The 20,594-nt window shown below is 39.9% G+C and overlaps 2 protein-coding genes and 2 non-coding genes across 4 annotated transcripts in view; all 4 read right to left on the bottom strand.

Annotated features, from left to right (window-relative positions):
- LOC133527282 (OTU domain-containing protein 7B-like) overlaps positions 1–11,658 on the bottom strand; it is a 48,133-nt gene extending 36,475 nt beyond the window's left edge. Inside the window, exon 1 of the mRNA XM_061864253.1 lies at positions 11,424–11,658. The gene's annotated coding sequence lies outside the window, so the exon portion shown is untranslated. The remainder of the gene's footprint in view (positions 1–11,423) is intronic.
- On the bottom strand, positions 6,567–6,639 carry Trnaa-agc (transfer RNA alanine (anticodon AGC)). Its single transcript has one exon. It is a non-coding gene; the product is annotated as a tRNA-Ala (tRNA).
- LOC133527116 (uncharacterized) lies at positions 8,526–18,305 on the bottom strand. The gene is made up of 2 exons (XM_061864007.1): positions 15,823–18,305; positions 8,526–8,778 (listed from the first exon to the last, which is right to left on the bottom strand). Exons 1-2 carry the CDS (start codon positions 18,303–18,305, stop codon positions 8,526–8,528), a joined length of 2,736 nt encoding a protein of 911 aa, XP_061719991.1.
- Positions 9,338–9,411, bottom strand: Trnat-agu (transfer RNA threonine (anticodon AGU)). Its single transcript has one exon. It is a non-coding gene; the product is annotated as a tRNA-Thr (tRNA).
- Positions 18,306–20,594: the final 2,289 nt, after the last annotated feature.

The following is a 20,594-nucleotide window of genomic DNA, read 5'->3' as shown; positions in this document are numbered from 1 at the left end:
AACTAGGATACTGCATTATTCAAATTCAAGCTTAATTGGCTTAACGATGCGAGTTTTCGAGTCAAGTAGGAAGGAATTAAAATCAAGGCTGGCGGTCAGAAATCGTGAAGGCCGAATCATTTAAGATCAGTGAATCGTCACATGCATGACTTCATATGGAGCATATCGTTATTGGCGCAAGGTCGACATCTCGTCTCTCGTCGTCGTCTCGTGGCTAGTTTTAAGCCAAAATAGCAAGTACTTCACAAACGTATTGTTACCATCACAGCAATGGGGGCATGATCACGGTCTCTGGCATAGAATATAGGTCTATGGTTTCTGGTGAAATTTGGGCCTTTCTCGGGCCTCGCGTTTTGCCCGCAAGGACAATAGTGCAAAGATATCTTTAATTTCGACTTAACTAATGCTCCTTAAATGCCAGAAAACATTTACATGATACGTTGTATGGTTGTGCCACAACGCGATATCGTTTCGTAAGTCAGTGTGTTTTGGCCCTTATATGGAAGAAGCGCTAACGGTCCAAGATGCGTAGTATAATAGTGTGGGCAGATTCGCAAGCTTAAGTGATTGCTTATGGTAAGCGTGACAAATAGTTTCTATAATAATAAAATACAAATTAGTTACGCAGGTATCTATTTATGGCATGGAGTCTCGTTTGATGTCGATGCAAGTATAAAGTTGAAAGAACACTTTTCATATTATTTGCACCATATTTGATACAATGAAAGCGACTGCCATATGACCGTCCAACCCAGAGGGTGAACTACGCCTTATTGGGATTAGTCCAGTTTCCTCACGTTTTCCCTCACCGAATTGAGGTTTCCTTAATCGAGCGTGATCTGTCGTGATTTTTTTGTGACCCCCCTCCCCCCTATCGAACCTCGCGTGATTTGTGCACAAGCCCTTACCGCTAGGCCACCACCGCTTTTTTTCACCCCCGGAAAACAACATAATCTAACCGAACAGCCTCCTCACACGCGCAGAGCTAAAGTTCAACATAGTCAAAAACTTTGCTTTCTGCTTTCTACTAAATATTCATACATGATCTATTGTAAATTCTACATTTATAATTTGAAAACTTCAAGTTACACATTTACCTACATAAAACTTGGTTTAAGACGTGCTTGGCCAATAGCGAAGGTCGATAGGTCAATGTTACCACCTCTCACTATTAAAAAATGAAATAAAATAAAATCCCCGCCGTGTTCATAAAAACAACTAAAATGAAACAAAAGAAAACGCCACGTAAGCACTAAAACCATCGTGAGTGGCAAATACGTCTGCACAGTCAGACATTCTAGACAAAGGCAATAAAGCCAGACTGCTGTCAAAACACAGACGAAGACTGGCATTCCACCTGCAAATATGGGTGAATGAACTCTGAGGTGGAAAACGTCAAAATTCAAACATAGAATATCTTAGCATTTACAATTTTGAACATGCAATCTAACGCTTTGATACTACAAGTAAAATGGCGAAGTTTGATAAGGCTCGGTAAGTAAGTAACCTTTGGTTTCATTGAATCTTAAATTAATTTTATCCATTTACCAAAATTCCTAGATTTCCAAACGGAATAGTTTCAAACTGCCTAAATCTCAGAATGCCTAATTAATTTTTCGCAAAATACCACATTCCCAAAATGCCTAAACTTCAAATTGACGAATTTCATAATACCTAAATATCAACGTACCTACATTCGTGAGTCCTATTTTATCCAATATTATCAGTCTTGAGCTCCGGCAGATTGTTTAAAAAAATATTGTAAACACGACAAAGGTTATAAAAATGCACTTGAGACATAATAAAACTGAATATATTTAAAAAAGAAGTCCATCGCAATTTCGGCATTTGATGAAACATACTCCTTGACATTTAGGCATTTTGAGATTTGGACGATATGAATAAAAGGCATGATGACATTCGGCCATTTTGAGAAGGAAACAATTTGATATTTAAGCATTTTGAGACTAAGTTGTTTTGAAATTTAGGGCATATAAAGACAGGATTATGATATTTAGGTGCAATGAAACCAAAGCCTAAGTAAGTATTATTTAGGTTCATATCCGTCTAAGGGGAAGACTGACAAGATACTTAATCTTTCTACGTGCCTAATTTTGGTCAAATTATCTTTAGTACTTCAGTACTTTAGCCGTGAAAGTACAAAACAGTACCCCTAGTGTAAATTTAGTCGATAGTGAAACGTGACGTACGCGTTTGCGTTAAGTCTCATTTTGTATGGGTTTTTAAACAGCGCGCCAAGCGGGACGTTTTGGAAAGTCAAAAATCTCATACAAAATGACACTTAACGCAAACGCGTACGTCACGTTTCGCTGTCGAAAATATTTACACTAGGGGTACTGTTAGATGTGTTAACCTGTTTGGATTTGGGTTTGGAATCCAATTCTAAATAGTGTCCGATCGATGTTTCGGTTTCAGCAGGTTTCGGTATAAAAATCATATTTCGGTATAAAAATCATATTTCGGCCGTGCCAAAACTAAAGGAACACACATTTTTTTCTTTATTTGTTTATAAAATCATAACATACACTAAACAGGGATATGTGTGGAATAACACGTCATGCGAATGGCGCCCACGGCTTTGCTGGCACATACGCACTTCTTTGTCAACATTTTCCGTGAACATATTTCATAAATTCGGCTGAATTCCCCGATGCAGCGTCGAATTTCCTCCTTCAAATCATGACTGATTGTAGGCTTGTTGGCATAGACTTTTGAGTTCAGTTATTAGTTATTGCAATGTTTCTCGGGCTGTATGGCAAGTTGAAATATTGTTCAATAATGAAAACGCGTTGTTCTTTTGTATAATCCGCCATTTTTACATACCCTAAACATTCAGCTGTCAAATAGTTTTAGGGTTGCCAGCACTAAAATGCAGAAATGGCGGCAAATTCAAATCTTGCGTTCTTTTTGGGGATATTTTTGGTAGTTACGTTCGGTCACTAATTCTAAATTAGCGAAATACACACGAACGAAGCCATAACACGAGCAGCGCGTTAGACACGTGTCATTCCGGCTGTAACGGCCAGAGTTCAACGAAACACTTACGGTGACTTTCACTACATGTCGGGAATTATGATTCGATTGCTGTCGCCTATTGTTTAACAATCGATTCAATTATATAGCTAAGCTAAGACATAGTTGCAGAGTCAGAGCTAGCTATGGCTGCCTTTTCACTGAGGAGGAGAGGAATCAACCAATAGCATTGGTTACCCACATCTCTTCTCCAATCCACTCGATTACAATCAATACTTAAATAAATAATAAATATAATAAATAAATATTATAGGATATTATTACACAAATTGACTAAGTCCCACAGTAAGCTCAATAAGGCTTGTGTTGAGGGTACTTAGACAACGATATATATAATATATAAATATCTATAAATACTTAAATATATAGAAAACACCCATGACTCAGGAACAAATATCCATGCTCATCACACAAATACATGCCCTTACCAGGATTTGAACCCGGGACCATCAGCTTCGTAGGCAGGGTCACTACTAGGGCGTGCAGTCCCGGGACCGGTTCCTAGTTTTTCATTTCCCGGTACCGGGTCGGAGCCGGTACCGGGATTCCCGGTTCTCCCGGTTCTTTATGCTGAGCTGAATTATTTTTATACATTTTGTTTGACATCATTTAACTGTGAATCTTGCAACTAACTTTAATAATAATTAATAAAAGGAATCGTAGGAATAATTAAGAATTTTTTATAGAATAAAAAACAGTTTTAGGAATAATACACTTAAATCAGTCTTTATAGTTACTTTAATCAGTCTTAATTAATTAATCAGTTAACAGTGTCATTGATCATAACCGTAATGTTATGAATCATGTGTAGTAAGTAATACTTACAAACACCATAATATTTTAAACATTATTATCATGTTCTCAATATCATAATTTTCATAATATTGTAATAAAAAAAAAAAAAACAAATTGTGCAAAGTTATACAAATTTTAATATCTCAACCTGACTATTTATGTAACATGTCGTCGAATTTACTTGACGTAACGCTAATCATTATTTTAATTTTAAATGTGAACTTAAATTATAATATAAATCAGTCTAATTATAATAGGTAGTTCAATATTTTTTCTATTTCAAATGTGATTAACTTAAGATAATTGTAACATTGCAGTAATATAATAATCAACACACTTGAAACAAATACAGTTCTTTTTTTTAACAAAAATGTAATCACCTCACAAATAAATAATTTAACATAAAGAACTTATCAAATACCTAATCTAATCATTGGCTTAAGAACGGATGGAACTGGAGATCAACAACAATTAGACACAAGAATGTGATTTATAGTTTTATAAATAAACATTGTAGTTTAAGTCTTGTGTATATAACATTTATTAAACTCTGAGTAAAAAGTAATCAATATTACGGAAACTTAAACGTAACATTAACAAATTATAATCAGGTATTTCAGGTCATTATCTAACATTTGAATCTTACAAAATAATAAACTTTTGCAAAATTACACCTACAAGTTCAAAATCAAAATCTGACTAGTTATGTAAATATGTCGAATTTGTTTGACGAGACACTAATGATAACTTCAATTAAATGTCAACTTAAGATGATATGTATAAATCCGTCTAACTAAATCTAGTACTTAGTCCAATACTTTTATTTGCATCTCTTTTCTTGATAATATGTCCGAAGAAAACTAATGGCGTCTATGGTACGGTCACCTAGAGATGTTCGCAATCGATTGCATATATATGCGACGCTGCCGAACTTGCCGGTGCGTTAATTTTACTGATAATATAAATGTTTATTTGATGTTATGGCGGGAACCGGGAGAACCGGGACTCGGTGCTCAGTACCGGTTCTTTGGATTTCAAATAAATCCCGGGATTTCCCGGGAAATCGAGAACCGGTATTTCCCGGGAGGACGCCCTAGTCACTACCCACTAGGCCAAATCGGTCGTCAAATACTATTGGTAGACTTTACAATGACAAAGTGAAATTTCTATAAAAATATGACGTTTACTGTGAGCACGCACTTTGTCGCGATAAATTTAGTGCAGAGACTGCAGAGTTTAGAGTGGACTTCATAATATATCTAGTACATCCGAAAACTAAACCCGCCGCCGCGTAGGACGTCAGCCACGTAAGCTGAAGGCGTCGGTTCGCTTCCGACCTGGGCTACCGGTGGACTTGCGTCACTTTTCTTTAATGTATGACAACTATTTCAGTCTCGTTAAGCCTCGGAGTGAGAGACGTCGCCGAAAAGCTCCAAGAAAGTCGGCTGAGTTGGTTTGGGCATGTCAAAAGAAGGCCGCCAGAATACGAAGGCAACAAAGCCCTTAGCTTTGCCTTACCAGGCCCAAACAGGAGGGGCAAACCAAGGCAGCGTTGGCGCAATGTCATCGCCAAAGATTTAAACGCCTGTGGGTTATCGGAAAACTACGTCCAGGACAGAGCGAAGTGGAAGGAGAAAAGTAGGAAAGCGGACCCCGTCACAGTACGGGACAAACGCTAGGAGGATGATGATGATGACAACTATTTCAGTCGATAAGAGTAATTTGTTTAAAAAGGTAGCAATGATAATGTTTACCCCTAATGGGCGTCGTGGTGATATTAATATTCAAAGAAGAAAATCATTCCGATACTTAACCACGAGCGTAGCGAGAGAATTTTGACAAAAAAGAAAGTAAAGACTCAACTCAACGGATCAATGAGGGGAGGGAGGGTTGTTAGGGTCGGCAACGCGCATGTAACTCCTTTAGTTGCTTGTTTGCCACCGACGTAGTATAAAAAAACATACTGTTTTTTTTACAACAAAAATGTTAAAAAGGGTGCTGATTTTTTTTACGATTTTAATTTTAGATTTTATCAATAGTACTGTTTTTTAGATAAGATAATGACTTGAATTTTGACAACCCTAAATGGCCGAAAGGGAAAGTGCTATACATTAGAAAGGGACAGCATAATTCGAATCCCTGTCACCCTGAATCGCTGTCAGACTTCGGTTTTGTAGGAAGTGTCATTTCTGTATGATAGTACTATTATTTATTCTGTGCTATTAGTAGATTTGTTGTGCAAGATATTATTATAGATGGCTGTATTGTATTTAATTAACACAGTGGATAATGGTTTCAAAAGAACAAGTATGTATACAAGTAGTACACTACTACTACTACAAGTATACAATGCATTAAACAATACATTGCTCTCAATTAACCTCCATTGCACCATCGTAATTGTCTTCGCAATTAGAATAGGTATTGAAATTGTTGCATGTAATTTTTATTTATTTATTGGTATATTTTTTATACTACGTCGGTGGCAAACAAGCATACGGCCTGCCTGAGTTCATTCCACCATTTATTCGTTGAGCTGAAATCTGAAATCATGGAGCTCTAAATAAGAATACAGTTTATAAAAATCTGTTTGCTGAGGTTGCCTCATAAAATTCATAACAAAAAAAGAAACTCATCATTTTAATTTACTTTATTTATTTTTTCTTATAATTGTGTTGTAATCATTTATATTGTGACAAATTAAGTGGAAAATTCACTGTATTGGATGGGACTTGAACCCACGCCCACTGGATCGCTAGTCCAGTGCTCTGCCGTTCGAGCTACCAAGACCTTACCCAATACAGCGAATTTCCACCATTTATGAGCCTTGGGGAGGCCCTTACAACATCTACCGTAAGAGTGATATCCTTCTGAAATGGCTACCGGAGTTCCAAGTCATATTGGAAATTCACCGCTATCCCATCATCACCATACCCAACGCACAAAGGTTACCGACATCGCCAAAATAATTGCGCAACTAAAGTGGGAATGGGCCGGCTATATATGTCGCAGGGATGGTGACCGATGGGGCCAGCGAGTGCTGTTCTGGAGACCTCCACTGGGAAGCCGAGGTGACGGAAAACCACGAGCCAGGTGGTCGGACGATATCAGAAAGACGGCAGGACCGACCTGGCATAGAACCGCCGCATGCAGAACCACATGGAAATCCATGAAAGAAGCATATGCTTAGCAGTGGATACAAATATGCTGAGAAGAGAGAGAGATCCCATACTAAATTTCACAATTATGAACAATAAAGTGGCTACAATGACTAAAATATAGGCCGATTATATGTTATGACGTATCCAATACAGACTGCAACTGTAGCTGACTGATAAGTTGATAACTTTGTTATCAAACTATTTGTAAAGATTGTGGTAATTTGTTATGACTAATCGTTAAGATAAATTTTCTATGTTGATGAAACCCCATTTCTATAGGAAACTAAGAGTCCCAAGGCCAATGCGCTGGACTGACCAAGTATGCTGGTGGTATTTAGACCTTTTTATAGGCCTCAGGGCGTAAGCAGAGGTAGAGGTTGGTGTAAGCAGCGAACACCGGTAATGGCAGATCATTATACATGGGAAACTAAAGATCTAGTGGGTCAATAACCCCAGCGTTAGTACTATTAGTAGGGAATGGACTTGGGACTTAATTTGTAAGGCGAGCATTTGTAACTTACTTACTCCTCTGGCGCAGCGACCCAAAGTGTGTCTTGGCCTCCAACACTACTGCTCGCCACTGATCCCGGTCCTGTGCAGTTTCTCGCCAGTCTTCAACCTGGAACTCGCGCAGATCCGTGTCCGCCACATCCGCCCATCGATACCTAGGTCGACCGGCCGGGCGGCGTGCTGTCGGTTTTCCCTCAAACGCTCTTTTCACCGCCCGATCGGCTCCCAATCGCTCTAGATGACCGAGCCACCGCAGCCTTTGCGCCTTTGTGACACCCATGATATTTGACTCAGCTACTATCTGTTCGACTTCGACGTTTTTGCGGATTCTCCAGCTGCCATCGGGTCGCTGCGTTGGGCCGAGGATTTTGCGAAGAATCTTCGTTTCAGCCACCACTAGCTTGCTTTCCTCCTTCAAAGTTAGTGTCCAGGCCTCACATCCGTATGTTACGATAGGTCGTATTACGGTGTTGTAAATTCGGATCTTAGTTTTTCTGCTGAGAAGCCTGGACACCAAGACTTTGTGCAGAGCTGCACCGCACCGCAAGGCATTCTGAATACGAATGTCAATTTCTTCGTCACGGGTATTGTTGTCGTTGATCGTACAGCCTAGGTATTTAAATTTGGCCACCCCTTTAAACACAGTATCTCCAACATGTAGATCTGCAGGTTTGCCTCGACCGGTTTTGTAACGTCGCATGTGAAGATACTCAGTCTTATCGTGGTTTATACGTAGACCTACTTTCAAAGCTTCTGTCTCAAGGGTCTTAGTCGCCACCTGGACCTCTGCTCTACTACTACCCAATAGAGCCAGGTCATCGGTATACCCCACCACCATATGCTTTCCATTTAGTTCTAGTCCGACTTCCAAAGCTAGAACTTTTCTAAGGACATGCTCCAGCACTAAATTGAAAAGCATTGGCGATAGAGCATCGCCCTGTTTTAACCCCGTGTCCACTGAAAAAGCATCCGTCAGATCGCCCTGTACCCGTACTTTCATATTGCTCACCCTCGTTGCGGCCTCATAGTGACTAACTTGTTAGGGATGTTGAAGTTCCTCAGTATAGCGTATAAGGAGTCCCTATCTATGCTGTCGTATGCCTTAGCGAAGTCTACGAACACCACGTGTACAGGTTGTGCATATTCCCATCTTTTCTCCATGATCTGCTTTAGGAGGATGATCTGGTCAACCGTACTGCGATTTTGACGGAACCCACACTGATAATTGCTGAGAATCTTTTCCACGTACGGTTCCAGTCTTTTGAGAAGTACGTATGACAACACCTTATATGCAGTTGGAAGCAATGCTATACCCCGGTAGTTCGTACACCTTTTCATGCACCCTTTTTTATAAACAGGACAAATGACTCCCGTGTTCCACTCAAGCGGTTGGGTACAAGTGGTAAAGGAAATAATATTAAGTAGCATGTTTATTACTCACTTTTTACTTTAAAATGTTCATGTGATTCTTAATGCATGAACAGATTGTATGTATTACGAGTCAACTACAAAACCACAAAGTATCTCTTACACGGGTATATTGTGTATTGAATTACATTGTGGGTGGGAGACTTCTAGAATGTGGTATTTATAAAGTAAATTTTCTGTGGTCTGAAACATAGTAGTTATACTTGAGAAGTCTGGATAATTAATTTAGACAGCATGATAACCTTGAAAAGGTATAAAATACTTCATTGTAGTTACATGTATAATATGATAAAATTAATTTTGCATCAAGCTGAAACATCTGCGAACAATAGCATTGTTCACAATTTCACAGTTAAGCTTAGAAATAAATTAAAAGTGAAAAAATTCACTATCTTGGGGTGGGACTTGAACCCACAACCACTGGATCACTAGTACAGTGCTCTGCCATCTAAGCTACCAAGACCGTACCCAATATACCATATATGAGCCATAGGTACCAAGACAGTGAAATTTCTACTTTTAATTTATACAATGTGTTTGTCTACGTATAGTCGAGCCGTTAACCACGTAACTTAGTTTCAAAGAAACATTGCCCGCTGCCCTAATTATCATTTGGAACTAAAGCAACTTAGTTCGACGCACATTACAGAAGGTTGTTTAGCTGATACCCTGTGCTACCATTTAGCAATTTAAAAACACACACATCTGCGAAGAAGTTCAAAGGTGTATGTGAAGTCCCCAATCCGCATTGGGCTAGCGTGGGGACTATAGCCCGAGCCCTCTCGCGCATGAGAGGAGGCCTGTGCTCAGCAGTGGGACGTATATAGGCTAAATTATTATTATTTATTATTATTATTATATTTTTATTTTATTTATTTAATTCTCGAGTAATTGTGGAATATTTTCTCTAACAATTATGCTTGAAATTAATGCCCTAATTCATAAGCTATCGAATGATTTTTTTTTTTAATGTGCTATAGGTAAATGGACAGATAATGGTACATTAACCAAGTGCAGTCATGTTTGGCAGCATAAAACTTTGACGGGGTGCAGTTTTAAAATGGTTGAGAAAAAACATTGGTATGGGGGGTGATTTGTCGATAAAATTCATCGTACTATACGTGGTTAACGGCTCGACTACGTGGTTAACGGCTCGACTATACGTGGACAAACACATTGTATAAATAAATTTAAGCTTTATAATATGATATTCATAAAATTATACAAAAACCCATAAAACCTGTTATAATTATTTAACAAAGGTAAAAACTATGTCTTTTCCTGTACCCGTACCATGAGTCACTGACAGTGTCAAAACTGACATATAAACTATCAAGATCGTAATTTACTTTCTATCCATCTCGCTCCCACTATCTGTGAGTATAAGTGAGATGTGTAGAAAGTAAGTTACATTCTCGATAGCGTTTATGTCAATGCCGAACTGGTGATAGCCACACTGTAGAATTAATATATTCCACAGTATTAAAACATAGAGTGCCGGGAACTCGTTAGGTCAGTTCTGTTTGTGGTCACTTTCCTCTATAAAGTGGAAAATGCTGGGATCGGCTACGAGCGTAGAGCTACGACAATGTTAGCAGTGAATGTGTTAAATATACAATCACTTCATTGAATTATTAAGAGGAAAAAGTAAAGTATGCCTCTGTTTCTATTGTTTTTGGAGTCAAAAATCAAAAGCAAAAATGTGGTTGCCTCCAAATCAACTAACCAAATTAACAATCAAATGTATCAGCTATAAGCTGCCTGTGCATTCAATAATAATAAATATAAATGTATCATTTCCCGTTAAAGTAAATGAAACTACACTATCAAGGGGACAATTGTATAAATGTTAATGGCCGACCTATTTGGTGCTGTACAATTGTACATTAAATTTGCTTAAAATAATCTCAAGTAGAAACAGATCACTATGTATCACTATTTATTTAAAAACTGAACCAGGGAAGAAACTAACTGGTGACCCCTGGTCTATCTTTTGTGTTGTGTCACCATACAGGTACACCACCAGACAGGCTGTTCGATAGATTTTTACACAAACACAACGAAGTTGTATAGATAATTTAGAATACCTCAGTTGTTTAGATAATCCTGCAATGTTTTTGAGTATTTCAAAATACAAACTGTGTTTCCCAGCCTTCAGCCAATGTTATTTAACGTTTGAAACGTTTTCAGCGTTGGCATAATGTCTTAATTAGCGCAAATAACATTCCCACTACGGTTACGAACTCCGTATTACATTACCAATTTTAGACGATGACACTCCATCACTACAGCCCAAGGTTACGAGGATTTCACGTAACTAGAGCAGCAGAAATGTTCCAGAACGGATTTCGAAATAAGAATACCCATTACGAAGGTACTAATCACATTCCGTAACACGAAAAACTGAATCAGACAACGCATTTCAACTAAATAACTGCGACAGGTGTTATAAATAAGTACGCAAAAACCACTTACGTTGTTTATCAGCTTTATATCACCTTCACATCCATTAAGCACTTACACGAATAATTAAATATGTAAATTAATATTTCCAAAACATGAAACACGGATTATTTACAATTATACAATATTTACAAATAGTCCACTTTCGACACAGCACGACACTTGTGAAATACCATAGACTAAACAGATGATTGACGGAAGTGCAAGAAAGGGACAGGAATACAAGTGTTGTGGGTGTTTTTAACTATCGATACATGTATCGATAGCAATTTTTTTTTATCGATGGTGACCGACAGATTTAAAAGCTATTTAAACTAATCGTTAATTGAGTTTATAAGCAAGTACCAGTAATTTTGCCTTAACGTGAAAAAAAGTGTCATAAATATAGTAAATGAGGTTATCTATGGTAAACAATTATAGTTTAAAATGCTTTATTTAGGACGGTTATTTTACAAAACACAACACATATGCATCAGGCATAGGATCTTACGTTACAAACAAAACTTACAGATTAGAGATGAGGTATTTGATACTTTCACATTGTTTATTTATATAGGCTTCTTCTTCTTTTTTTAAATTATGGCTTCAGTCCAGTGGAACTATTTCGCCAGTATCAAGGTCATAGAAGCTTGTACGGTTATTACAAGACAGAGTACGGTGATATTATCAGCTCTTGTAAAGCCATAGCTGGACTTTACAAGTAGCACGTGGACTACCTACAAAATGGTGGTTAAACGCGTTTTAAGATTAATTAACCATTCACTGAACACTATACATTACTGTATAATAAGCTATCGATATTACAATTTAAACCATATTAATGAGCAAAAAACAAAGAAATTATCACGAGGCGTGACTATCAAGATGGCGGTCGAACCGGAAGACATATAGGCTTCAATATGGTTCAAAACTTCAAAATATTATTAGTCTATCGAACCAGTCTTGTGAGTACCAGAAGAATAAAAATGCTTCCTTGACAAGCAACTCTGGCCAAACCCTATTTTACCTTTTGAGGTACTTTTATCCCTAGTAAAATACATGTAAAACAGTTTTGTGTAATGTTGGCCCGATACTCTCAAAACGTGTTGTGCATCTTGCAATAAAATCAAATATCTGAATTGAAGATATAACCTTATAACTTACATTTAATTCGATTAATTTACTGCACTTAATACATATACATATAGTCAGTCAAAGAAAAATAGGCGCGAATTTTAAATTTTCTATGGGATGGCAAACTTTCGCGCCTACATTTTTTAAATTTGCAAATTTTTCCTGCTAACGTAAATGGCTCGAGAGACTATAATTAACACTTCGTAATAATATAAACTAATCTACTAGATCAGTGGTGGGCAAAGTAAAGCCCGCGGGCGGACTCGCCGCCCCGGTTCTTCGAAATAATGACTATATTGTTTTTTGTTATTGATCAGTGGCTGGGACTTCCTTTTAGGTCAATGAACCTGTATCAGATATGGCTCAGGACAACGGTTTCAAATCAAAATACATTTATTTTGCAGTACCGGACCTCATCGGATTTTTTAAAATTTTTTGGCCCTCATGAAGAAAGTTTGCCCATCACTGTACTAGATATTCCACTGTGTTAGTGTTTTAAAACATGCCAGCCGTAAATGTCATATTATATCTACTTAACTTACTTAACCAAAAATGTTAATATTCATGGGTTTTGTCAAAATCGATTAACCGATTATGCTACAAATTTTTTATTATTATTATCGACACCTCTATGATACGCTCTGGATGTTTATGAAAGCACTACTGTTTGTCTATGGTAAAAATGTTGCCATTTATAAACCTGATTACCCATAATCGGGTAAAATGCGGCACATACGATTGTGGTTTTTTAGCATCAAGCCAAAATTATTATAAAATGTGATTTTTAAAAAGGTTTAACAACCTAAAGAAATCTGTAAAGGGGACATAGTATTAGCTTCAAACTTATTTTTTATTTAATTTTAAGTCTGATCTCTTTTAAAATAGTATTTTTAACTGATGAGTTTTTATTATACAGTTAATCCCTCCGTTCACATTCCTGCATTGCAGTCCACCTTGCCATCCGCAGGTCTGGATTTAAAGACCTAGGGCCCCTACGCAAGGCACTTGGTATGGGTCTTCGAATTCTAAGGGGCCCCCATACTTTTATCGGGGCCCCCTTTTCCATCTCAAAACATTACCAGGTTTCCTGGGCCCCTAGAAATAGAAATAAAAATATATTTATTTGCGTGAAATGTGGTACAACAAATTAGATGGTAACATTTTCTATACGTTCAGCACATCTCGCCGACAAAATGGGCATGCAAAATCTTTACTTAAATCTAAATATTATTTACATAATTTACATTATATTTACATTTAATCATAATATTTGAACGGCTGCTTGACTACATAATCATACACTACATAATCATACCTCCATATACACAAATCACAATTATTACAATGGCCTCAAATAATCAAAATTTATTATTAAATTACAAACGTCATTTAAATAATTATATAATAACAATAAAATTCATAATAAATGTTAAAATAAATGTCTACGTTAAATTAGATTAAATACCAAAAAATTCATTAATTGAATAAAAACATTTTTCTATTAACCATTTATTCAATTTAATAATAAAAGGTTTAGGCTGCCTAGGCCCACAAGGCCCGGGCCTCAATCCGAAATCCAGCCCTCATTATGCAGGATTGTGAATGTTGTCGCGGACTGCATGGCGTCCAGCAAGACCCAAGCAGGATGCATCTTGGGTCTTGCAAAGCCTGCAAGCTCCACCCACGGCTTGCAGTCTACTCCGCAGGATTGCCAGTGGCTTGTCGTTCTGCGTACTTTTTTTTTTGTTAAATTTAAGAGTGTCAGTTGTAGACACAGGGCTCTCGCTATGGATACGGGCGACCCTGTGCCCGAGGTGACATTTGCGAAAGGCAGTTATGATTTATACGATGCCGGGTCCGGCCAGTGGCGGATTAACCGAACAGCAGAAAAAGCATATGCTAAGGGCCCCGCGCCTAAGGGGGGCCCCGCGCTCCGACCCTGACCATGCGATTCAAGTTCAAGTAGAACTCGCACTCCGCGGATCCTGTACTATCACATTATATTTACAATATTTATTAAGTATTTGTTTCGTAAGTCAGTAACAATATTGATCAATTATTATTATTTGTTATAATGTAAATTTTTCTTTATGACGATACCAAATTTAAATAATTTTTAGGCTTACGCAAAGACCAAGAGCAGAGTTTAGCATAAAACCGAAGGTGCAGAGTGTCTCAAAACTTTTGTGCATGGCTAAGCTGCAGGAAACAGCAGAGCTCGGAAACGAACAAAAGAAGATACTGTGTTAAAAAACAAACATATTAGTGAAAAGCAAGGAAGGTGATTTATTTATTATTTCAAATAACAAATTGCACCTTACAGCTAATGCTTATAATGATGATCAGCTTTGAACCCGTAGTAGGCCAAAGGACGCGCTCCTCTACGGCTGGGCGGGCGCCCCCGAAATATGCCGAGTTGCTGCAAAGCCGTTATAAAAAGAAAACAGCGGGGCCTCTATGCAGGGCTTTGCATTCGCGTAGGCCGGATGTAAAGCCCTGCATAGGGCCCGATACCCAAACTATCCCAGCAAGTCGTACTTTCGAGCAAGAACTGAGCCCGAGCAGCAGGCGAGCCGAAATCTAAAAATACGCATACTAGGGAAAAATCGGTGATAATACAATATTATCGACGATGATGATGAAAACCGAAGGCAAGGAGGAAACCTATGTAAAAGATAGGAAATGTGATAAGATAACACATCTTCATTAAGTTTAGGCTTTTTGAAAATGGCAAAAAAGAAACAAATAAAAAAATCGGAATTCCTTAAAATAAATAAATAAGAAAAATACTCCGGATTTTAAATGACTTCATATACCTATAGTTCGTGTCATCCACGAAGACGCGCCCCGCCCTTCTTCCTAATCGCTTCTAGTACAAATCTGCAACTTTTTGCCAATGTAGTATAGTTATGTCTACTAATTAATGTGTATAGACAGAACTACTAAAGTAGTAAAAGGTTAAAATGAAAATGAAAATGAAAATGAAAAACTTTATTGGTAACAATTGTTACAGGTCGGTATTACATATAGGTGTGTTACCTTATTAATTATTAAAATTATTTATCAGTATATGAATCATTAACAATGAGAATATAATCAATATAATATAAATGTCAAGCTGTTATAAGCATTAAATTATTAAATCACAAGTGGAATGTCAAAAAACTCGCTATAATCATAAAACATCTTTCCAAGAAGCCACTTTTTTAGTTTAGATCTGAATCCTTCAGTGGAAGTTGCATTTCTAATACAATCGGGTAATCGATTGTAGACTGAAGGACCGAGGCAATAGACCGACTTTGTCGACTTCGCTAAAGTGTGGCGTTCTGCTACCAGCCGGTCTCCGTACTTATTACTACGCAGTGGATATCTCGAGTTCGTACCCCTGCGCTTGAAATGGTCTCGGTTGGTGTGAGTGAACACCGCTACTTGCTGTATAAGGATACAGGGTAGGGGTAGAATTTGGAACTCAAGAAATAGCTCCCGGGCTGGAGCGTCGTTTGGTTTGCCTGCCATACCGCGGAGTGCTCGCTTTTGCATTGAGAAAACGCGATACCAGTCCGCAGCTCGGGCCCAGAGCTCCACACCGTACGTCAACACGGAGTGGACCGTCGCGAAGTAGCATTCTCGCACCGCGGCCCTCCCGGCGGTGCGCGCCAGTCGGCGCAGTGCGAAACAGGCGCGGCCAAGTCGATTACACACCTCGTCTATGTGCCGCTCCCATGTAAGCGCACTGTCGAGGTGGAACCCGAGCAAGCGTGTGCAGGACGTGTGCTGTATAGGGGCATCGTCCGCACACACTTGCAGGCTCTCGCTGCGATGGCCGTTGAGTTTTACTGTCATAAAACAGGTCTTGTTTTTGTTAAGTGCCAGGCCATTGACCTTGAACCACTCGTTTAGCTGCCTGACAACGTTATTTAGGGCCGTTTCGAGCTGGTTCTTCATGGGCGTACTTACTACCGCTGTGACGTCGTCGGCGTACATGTAGATATCAGCGCCGGTAATTGCAGCCGGTAAGTCGTTGAGTAATATGCTAAAGAGGGTGTTTGAAAGGCAGGATCCTTGGGGTACCCCCATTAGGTTGTGGCGCTCCGAGGATGTCACGCTGCCGCGATCCCCAACGACAACTTGTGCCCTCTCGCTCATAAACGAGAGCAACAGTTTTAGAGCTGGGCCTCGAACACCATAGTGGCCGAGTTTGTCTGCTACGAGCGCGTGGTCGGCGGTGTCGAAGGCGCGTGAGAGGTCACAGCAGATGATTGCTACCTGGCGGCCTGCCTCGCGTGCGCGCAGTGCACAATGGATCACCTCCCGCACGAGATCGGTTGTGGACCGGCCCTGGCGGTACGCGTATTGGCTGTCAGACAGAACGTTCCTTGGGAACCAGTATGACAGTAGCCTAGTGTTCAAGCCTACCTCGAAGCACTTACTCAAAGCCGGTACTAGTGCGATGGGTCGGTACGATTTCGCGTCTTTTTTATCACCCTTGCCTTTATATAAGGGGCAGATCTTAACCTTTTTCAAGCAAGTAGGGTACGAACCTAACCGCATACAGTTGTTAAATAGCTGCGAGAGCACGAAGCAAATTGCTGTACTAGCTTGTTTAAGGAGGTTCGCGGATAGTCCGTAGACATCGGTGGTATTTTTTGCTGCTATCTTTGAGGACAATATAACACTTATTTCCGCCGGGCTGAAGGATGTCAATCTCAATGAGGTGTCGCTATGAAAAGTGCGGGAGGATAAAGAGGTCAGACACTGTGCGCGGTCCGGGGCGGGAGCACCGCATGCGGCGCCCGCTGTTATGAACTCCTCATTCAGTGCATCGACCAGGTGTTGTTTGGACACGAATGGGTTTCCGTCGTTGTCAGTAAGTAGGTCTGTGTAATCTACCCGCTCGCGTGAGAGTCTGGCAATCTCCGTGTTTATAGCTCGCCACATCGCCTTATTTTTATTTGAGCTATTCCCAATACTAGAGTTGAAGTACTCCGTTCGTTTCCTCTGTAGTTTTTGATTGTAGGTATTGAGTATTTTAGTAGAGGCTGTATTTAGCTGGGTGTTGCCTGGATCGATTTTCGCTAAGGCAATAAAATCGAAAGCTAGTAATTTTAAACCGATGAGTTCAGAATCTATCCATGGGCTTTTTTTATGATGTACGGTCACAGTTTTAACTGGCATATGAACATCTTGTAGATTGGCTAAAATATTGATTATTTTAGTCGCAAACAGTTCGCATTCATTTTGGTGTTTGTCTATTATAATCTGCCAATCTATACACTCCAGCGAACGAACAAACATACTCCTATTATTGCAACTAAACGCGCGTTTCTTTACTATCGCGGATCGCGGATGAGGAGCCGGTTGCGGGACGACAAGGCGCTGCGCCATATGGTCACTGAGATTAGTGATAACGCAGGTCGCGGACACACGGGCGTCCCGGATGTTTGAGTAGGCGTGGTCCAGCAATGTTGCGCTGTCACCATCTACCCTGGTGGCTTTTTTTACGTATTGCCTAAAGTGGTGGGCGGATAGAATGTCTAGGAGATGTTTTTTAATGGTGGTGTTATTAAGGAGGTCGATGTTTATGTCACCCATAATTATTGCAGTTACCTTGTCGTTGTCTATTTTGGTTAACAACTTTTCGAATAACTTTAAATATTCGTTGTGATTGGTTAAATTGGAGTGGTATATTCCTATCACTAGCAGATCATTGTCCAGCAAATGTATCGCGCATATGTCAAATATCTGCTCTTGGGACAGTTCGCAATAGTCGAGCCGGTCCATCGGTTATATACCACACTTGTAGGTACTAATATAGTTTTCATTGAAAGTATATTATTAAGCTTTAATTTTTTCTTTCGGAGCGATTATTTCCGAAAATAATAACTTTATTAAAAAAAGGTTTTGAAGACCGTTATTCGTTTTGAAAGACCTTATCCAACCATACACCACACTGTAGGGTCAAAGCAAAAAAAAAATTAAGAAAAAACATTTTGTATGGGAGGTACCCAAATTTTTTTTATAAGTAGTTTTTATTTTACCGTACTGTCGCAATGCATAATCCATGTATCTGTTATGGACCAAGTGATAAATTGGGCATTTTTCATAATGCCCGGGCATTATGAAAAATGCCCAATTTGAGATGGCAATGTGATAATAAATATGCAAATAATTAAATTGCCCGGGCATTATACATACTGCCTCTCACCTATTGGGCAAAGTAATAAAAAAACATTTTTCAATACTATTATTTTTAATTTTAACATTAAAGTGAATGTAAAATTCCTTCGTTTCCTAAGATGCATATATTTATGATTATACATCATCTGCCTGCGTCATTTCCCATCATCTGGGGTCGGCTCTCCTTGTGTGTTTTCTCCATTCTGGGCGATTTTGGGCGATATCTAGGTTCATATTTGCTTGTTTCAGGTCTTTTTGGACCGTCGTTAGCCAAGTGGCGGAGGGCTTTCCGCGCCCATGCTTCGTCGATGGTATGTCTAGGGCTACTCGCACCATGTGGTCTTCAGGACGCCTGAGGATGTGTCCAGCGCAAACGTTTTCTTGGACTTTTTCAACAATGGGGGCGATTTTGAAGCTACCTCTGATATATTCGTTCCTGATTTTGTCGAGCCTGGTGACGCCCGCTGACCAGCGTAACATGCGCATCTCAGTGGTGTGCAGCTTTGTGAGATGTTTCTTGGTAGAAGCCCAGCACTCTGTTCCATACAAAATAGCGGGGCGGATCGCGGTTTTGTAGTTTCCTTTTGGTTTTCAGCGGCATTCTTTTTGTTTCATACCTATGATTATACAACTAGAAATATAACCCAGAAGAAGCCTGAATATACTGCTACAAAACAATAACCCTAGAAGATCCGATACTCCAGCATCGTGGCGCCGGTGCTGCTTAACTGGGTAGCGGTGGTCAAGGGAATCACCGCGGAGTTGGGCCGAACCGTCAACACCAATCCGGTTAGGACAGGCTTTCGGTTCGAGCCCAAATCAGAAGAGGAGTACCGTACGGTGTTCAAGCATCTCGAAAAATTGGACAATGCCGTAGTGGAACGCCTACGAGTGTTAGACTCGGAGAAGAAGATGAAGGTGGCGCTCCAAGCTTTACCAGCAGACACGCCACTAGACGAAATCAAGAACGCGTGCGTGGACCTCGGATTCACTGTAGAGCACATCAAGCAGATAAACGCCAAAGAGGGCAAGCCGGGCTGCGTTTACTTCTTGCAGCTCGCCCCCCCCCCCTCTCCCTCGCGAGAATATACCGCGATCAGGGATACAGGGTGAACGAGTTTCTCTTCCTGAACTCCTTTATAATAGAAGCATGGAGGGGGAAATCTGGACCACCGCAGTGTCACAGCTGCCAGGGCTTCAGACACCATTCGAAGGACTGTCATAGTCTGCAAAAGTGCGTCCATTATGCAGACCTCATCCAGCAACAAAATGCCGCAGGCAAAAAGAAGAGCCCTGTACATGCGCCAACTGCACGGGCTCTCATCTACCCAGTTACAGGAAATGCCCCGTGTATCTGAGAGAGGCCCATAATTGGAAGGCATAAACGCACACACGGTCCGTAAGAAGGCAGGCCCGGTGGCAAAGGCTAGCGTTACAAAACCCACGGTGGAGTAGTCGGCGCCCGCATCCCTGATGGCGCTGGCGAATGCCCCTACTCAAAGCGGCGAAAGAGACCAACCAGCGGCCACCAACACCACCAAACAGGCTCCAAAGAAAAACAAAAAGAAGACGAAGCCCACAGCTCCAACTCCAGCAGCAAGTGACAAGGATCTGGCTGTATTATTATTATCGTAAGGCTTTATTGAAATCAAATTTTCAGCGGTTAATCTTTCAACGTTAACGTCGAAGCATACTGGGCCCTGGATTTGGGAGTCTGACCAGATAGGTCTACGAGATTTGAGCCGTACGTTAGGAAAGCTACCCAGTGTTTTTTTTTTGTTTTTTTTTATGTAGCTAACCAGAGTCCTCTCCTCTTACATGGTTGAGAGGATGAACCTGAAGAAGCATGTCGTCGCAGTATTCCTCGACACAGAGAAGGCGTTCGACAAGGTC

Source organism: Cydia pomonella, chromosome 17 (genome assembly GCF_033807575.1).
Source record: "Cydia pomonella isolate Wapato2018A chromosome 17, ilCydPomo1, whole genome shotgun sequence".
NCBI lineage: Eukaryota > Metazoa > Arthropoda > Insecta > Lepidoptera > Tortricidae > Cydia > Cydia pomonella.
The sequence above is the reverse complement of the archived record's forward strand: the minus strand, read 5'-3'. Positions and strand labels throughout refer to the sequence as shown.

Coding starts and splice junctions, on each gene's coding strand:
- LOC133527116 (XM_061864007.1), bottom strand. CDS start 18,305: ATGGACCGGCTCGACTATTGCGAACTGTCCCAAGAGCAGATATTTGAC. Junction 8,779..15,822: donor ACTTTAGCGAAGTCGACAAA/GTCGGTCTATTG, acceptor ACTTCTCAAAAG/ACTGGAACCGTACGTGGAAA.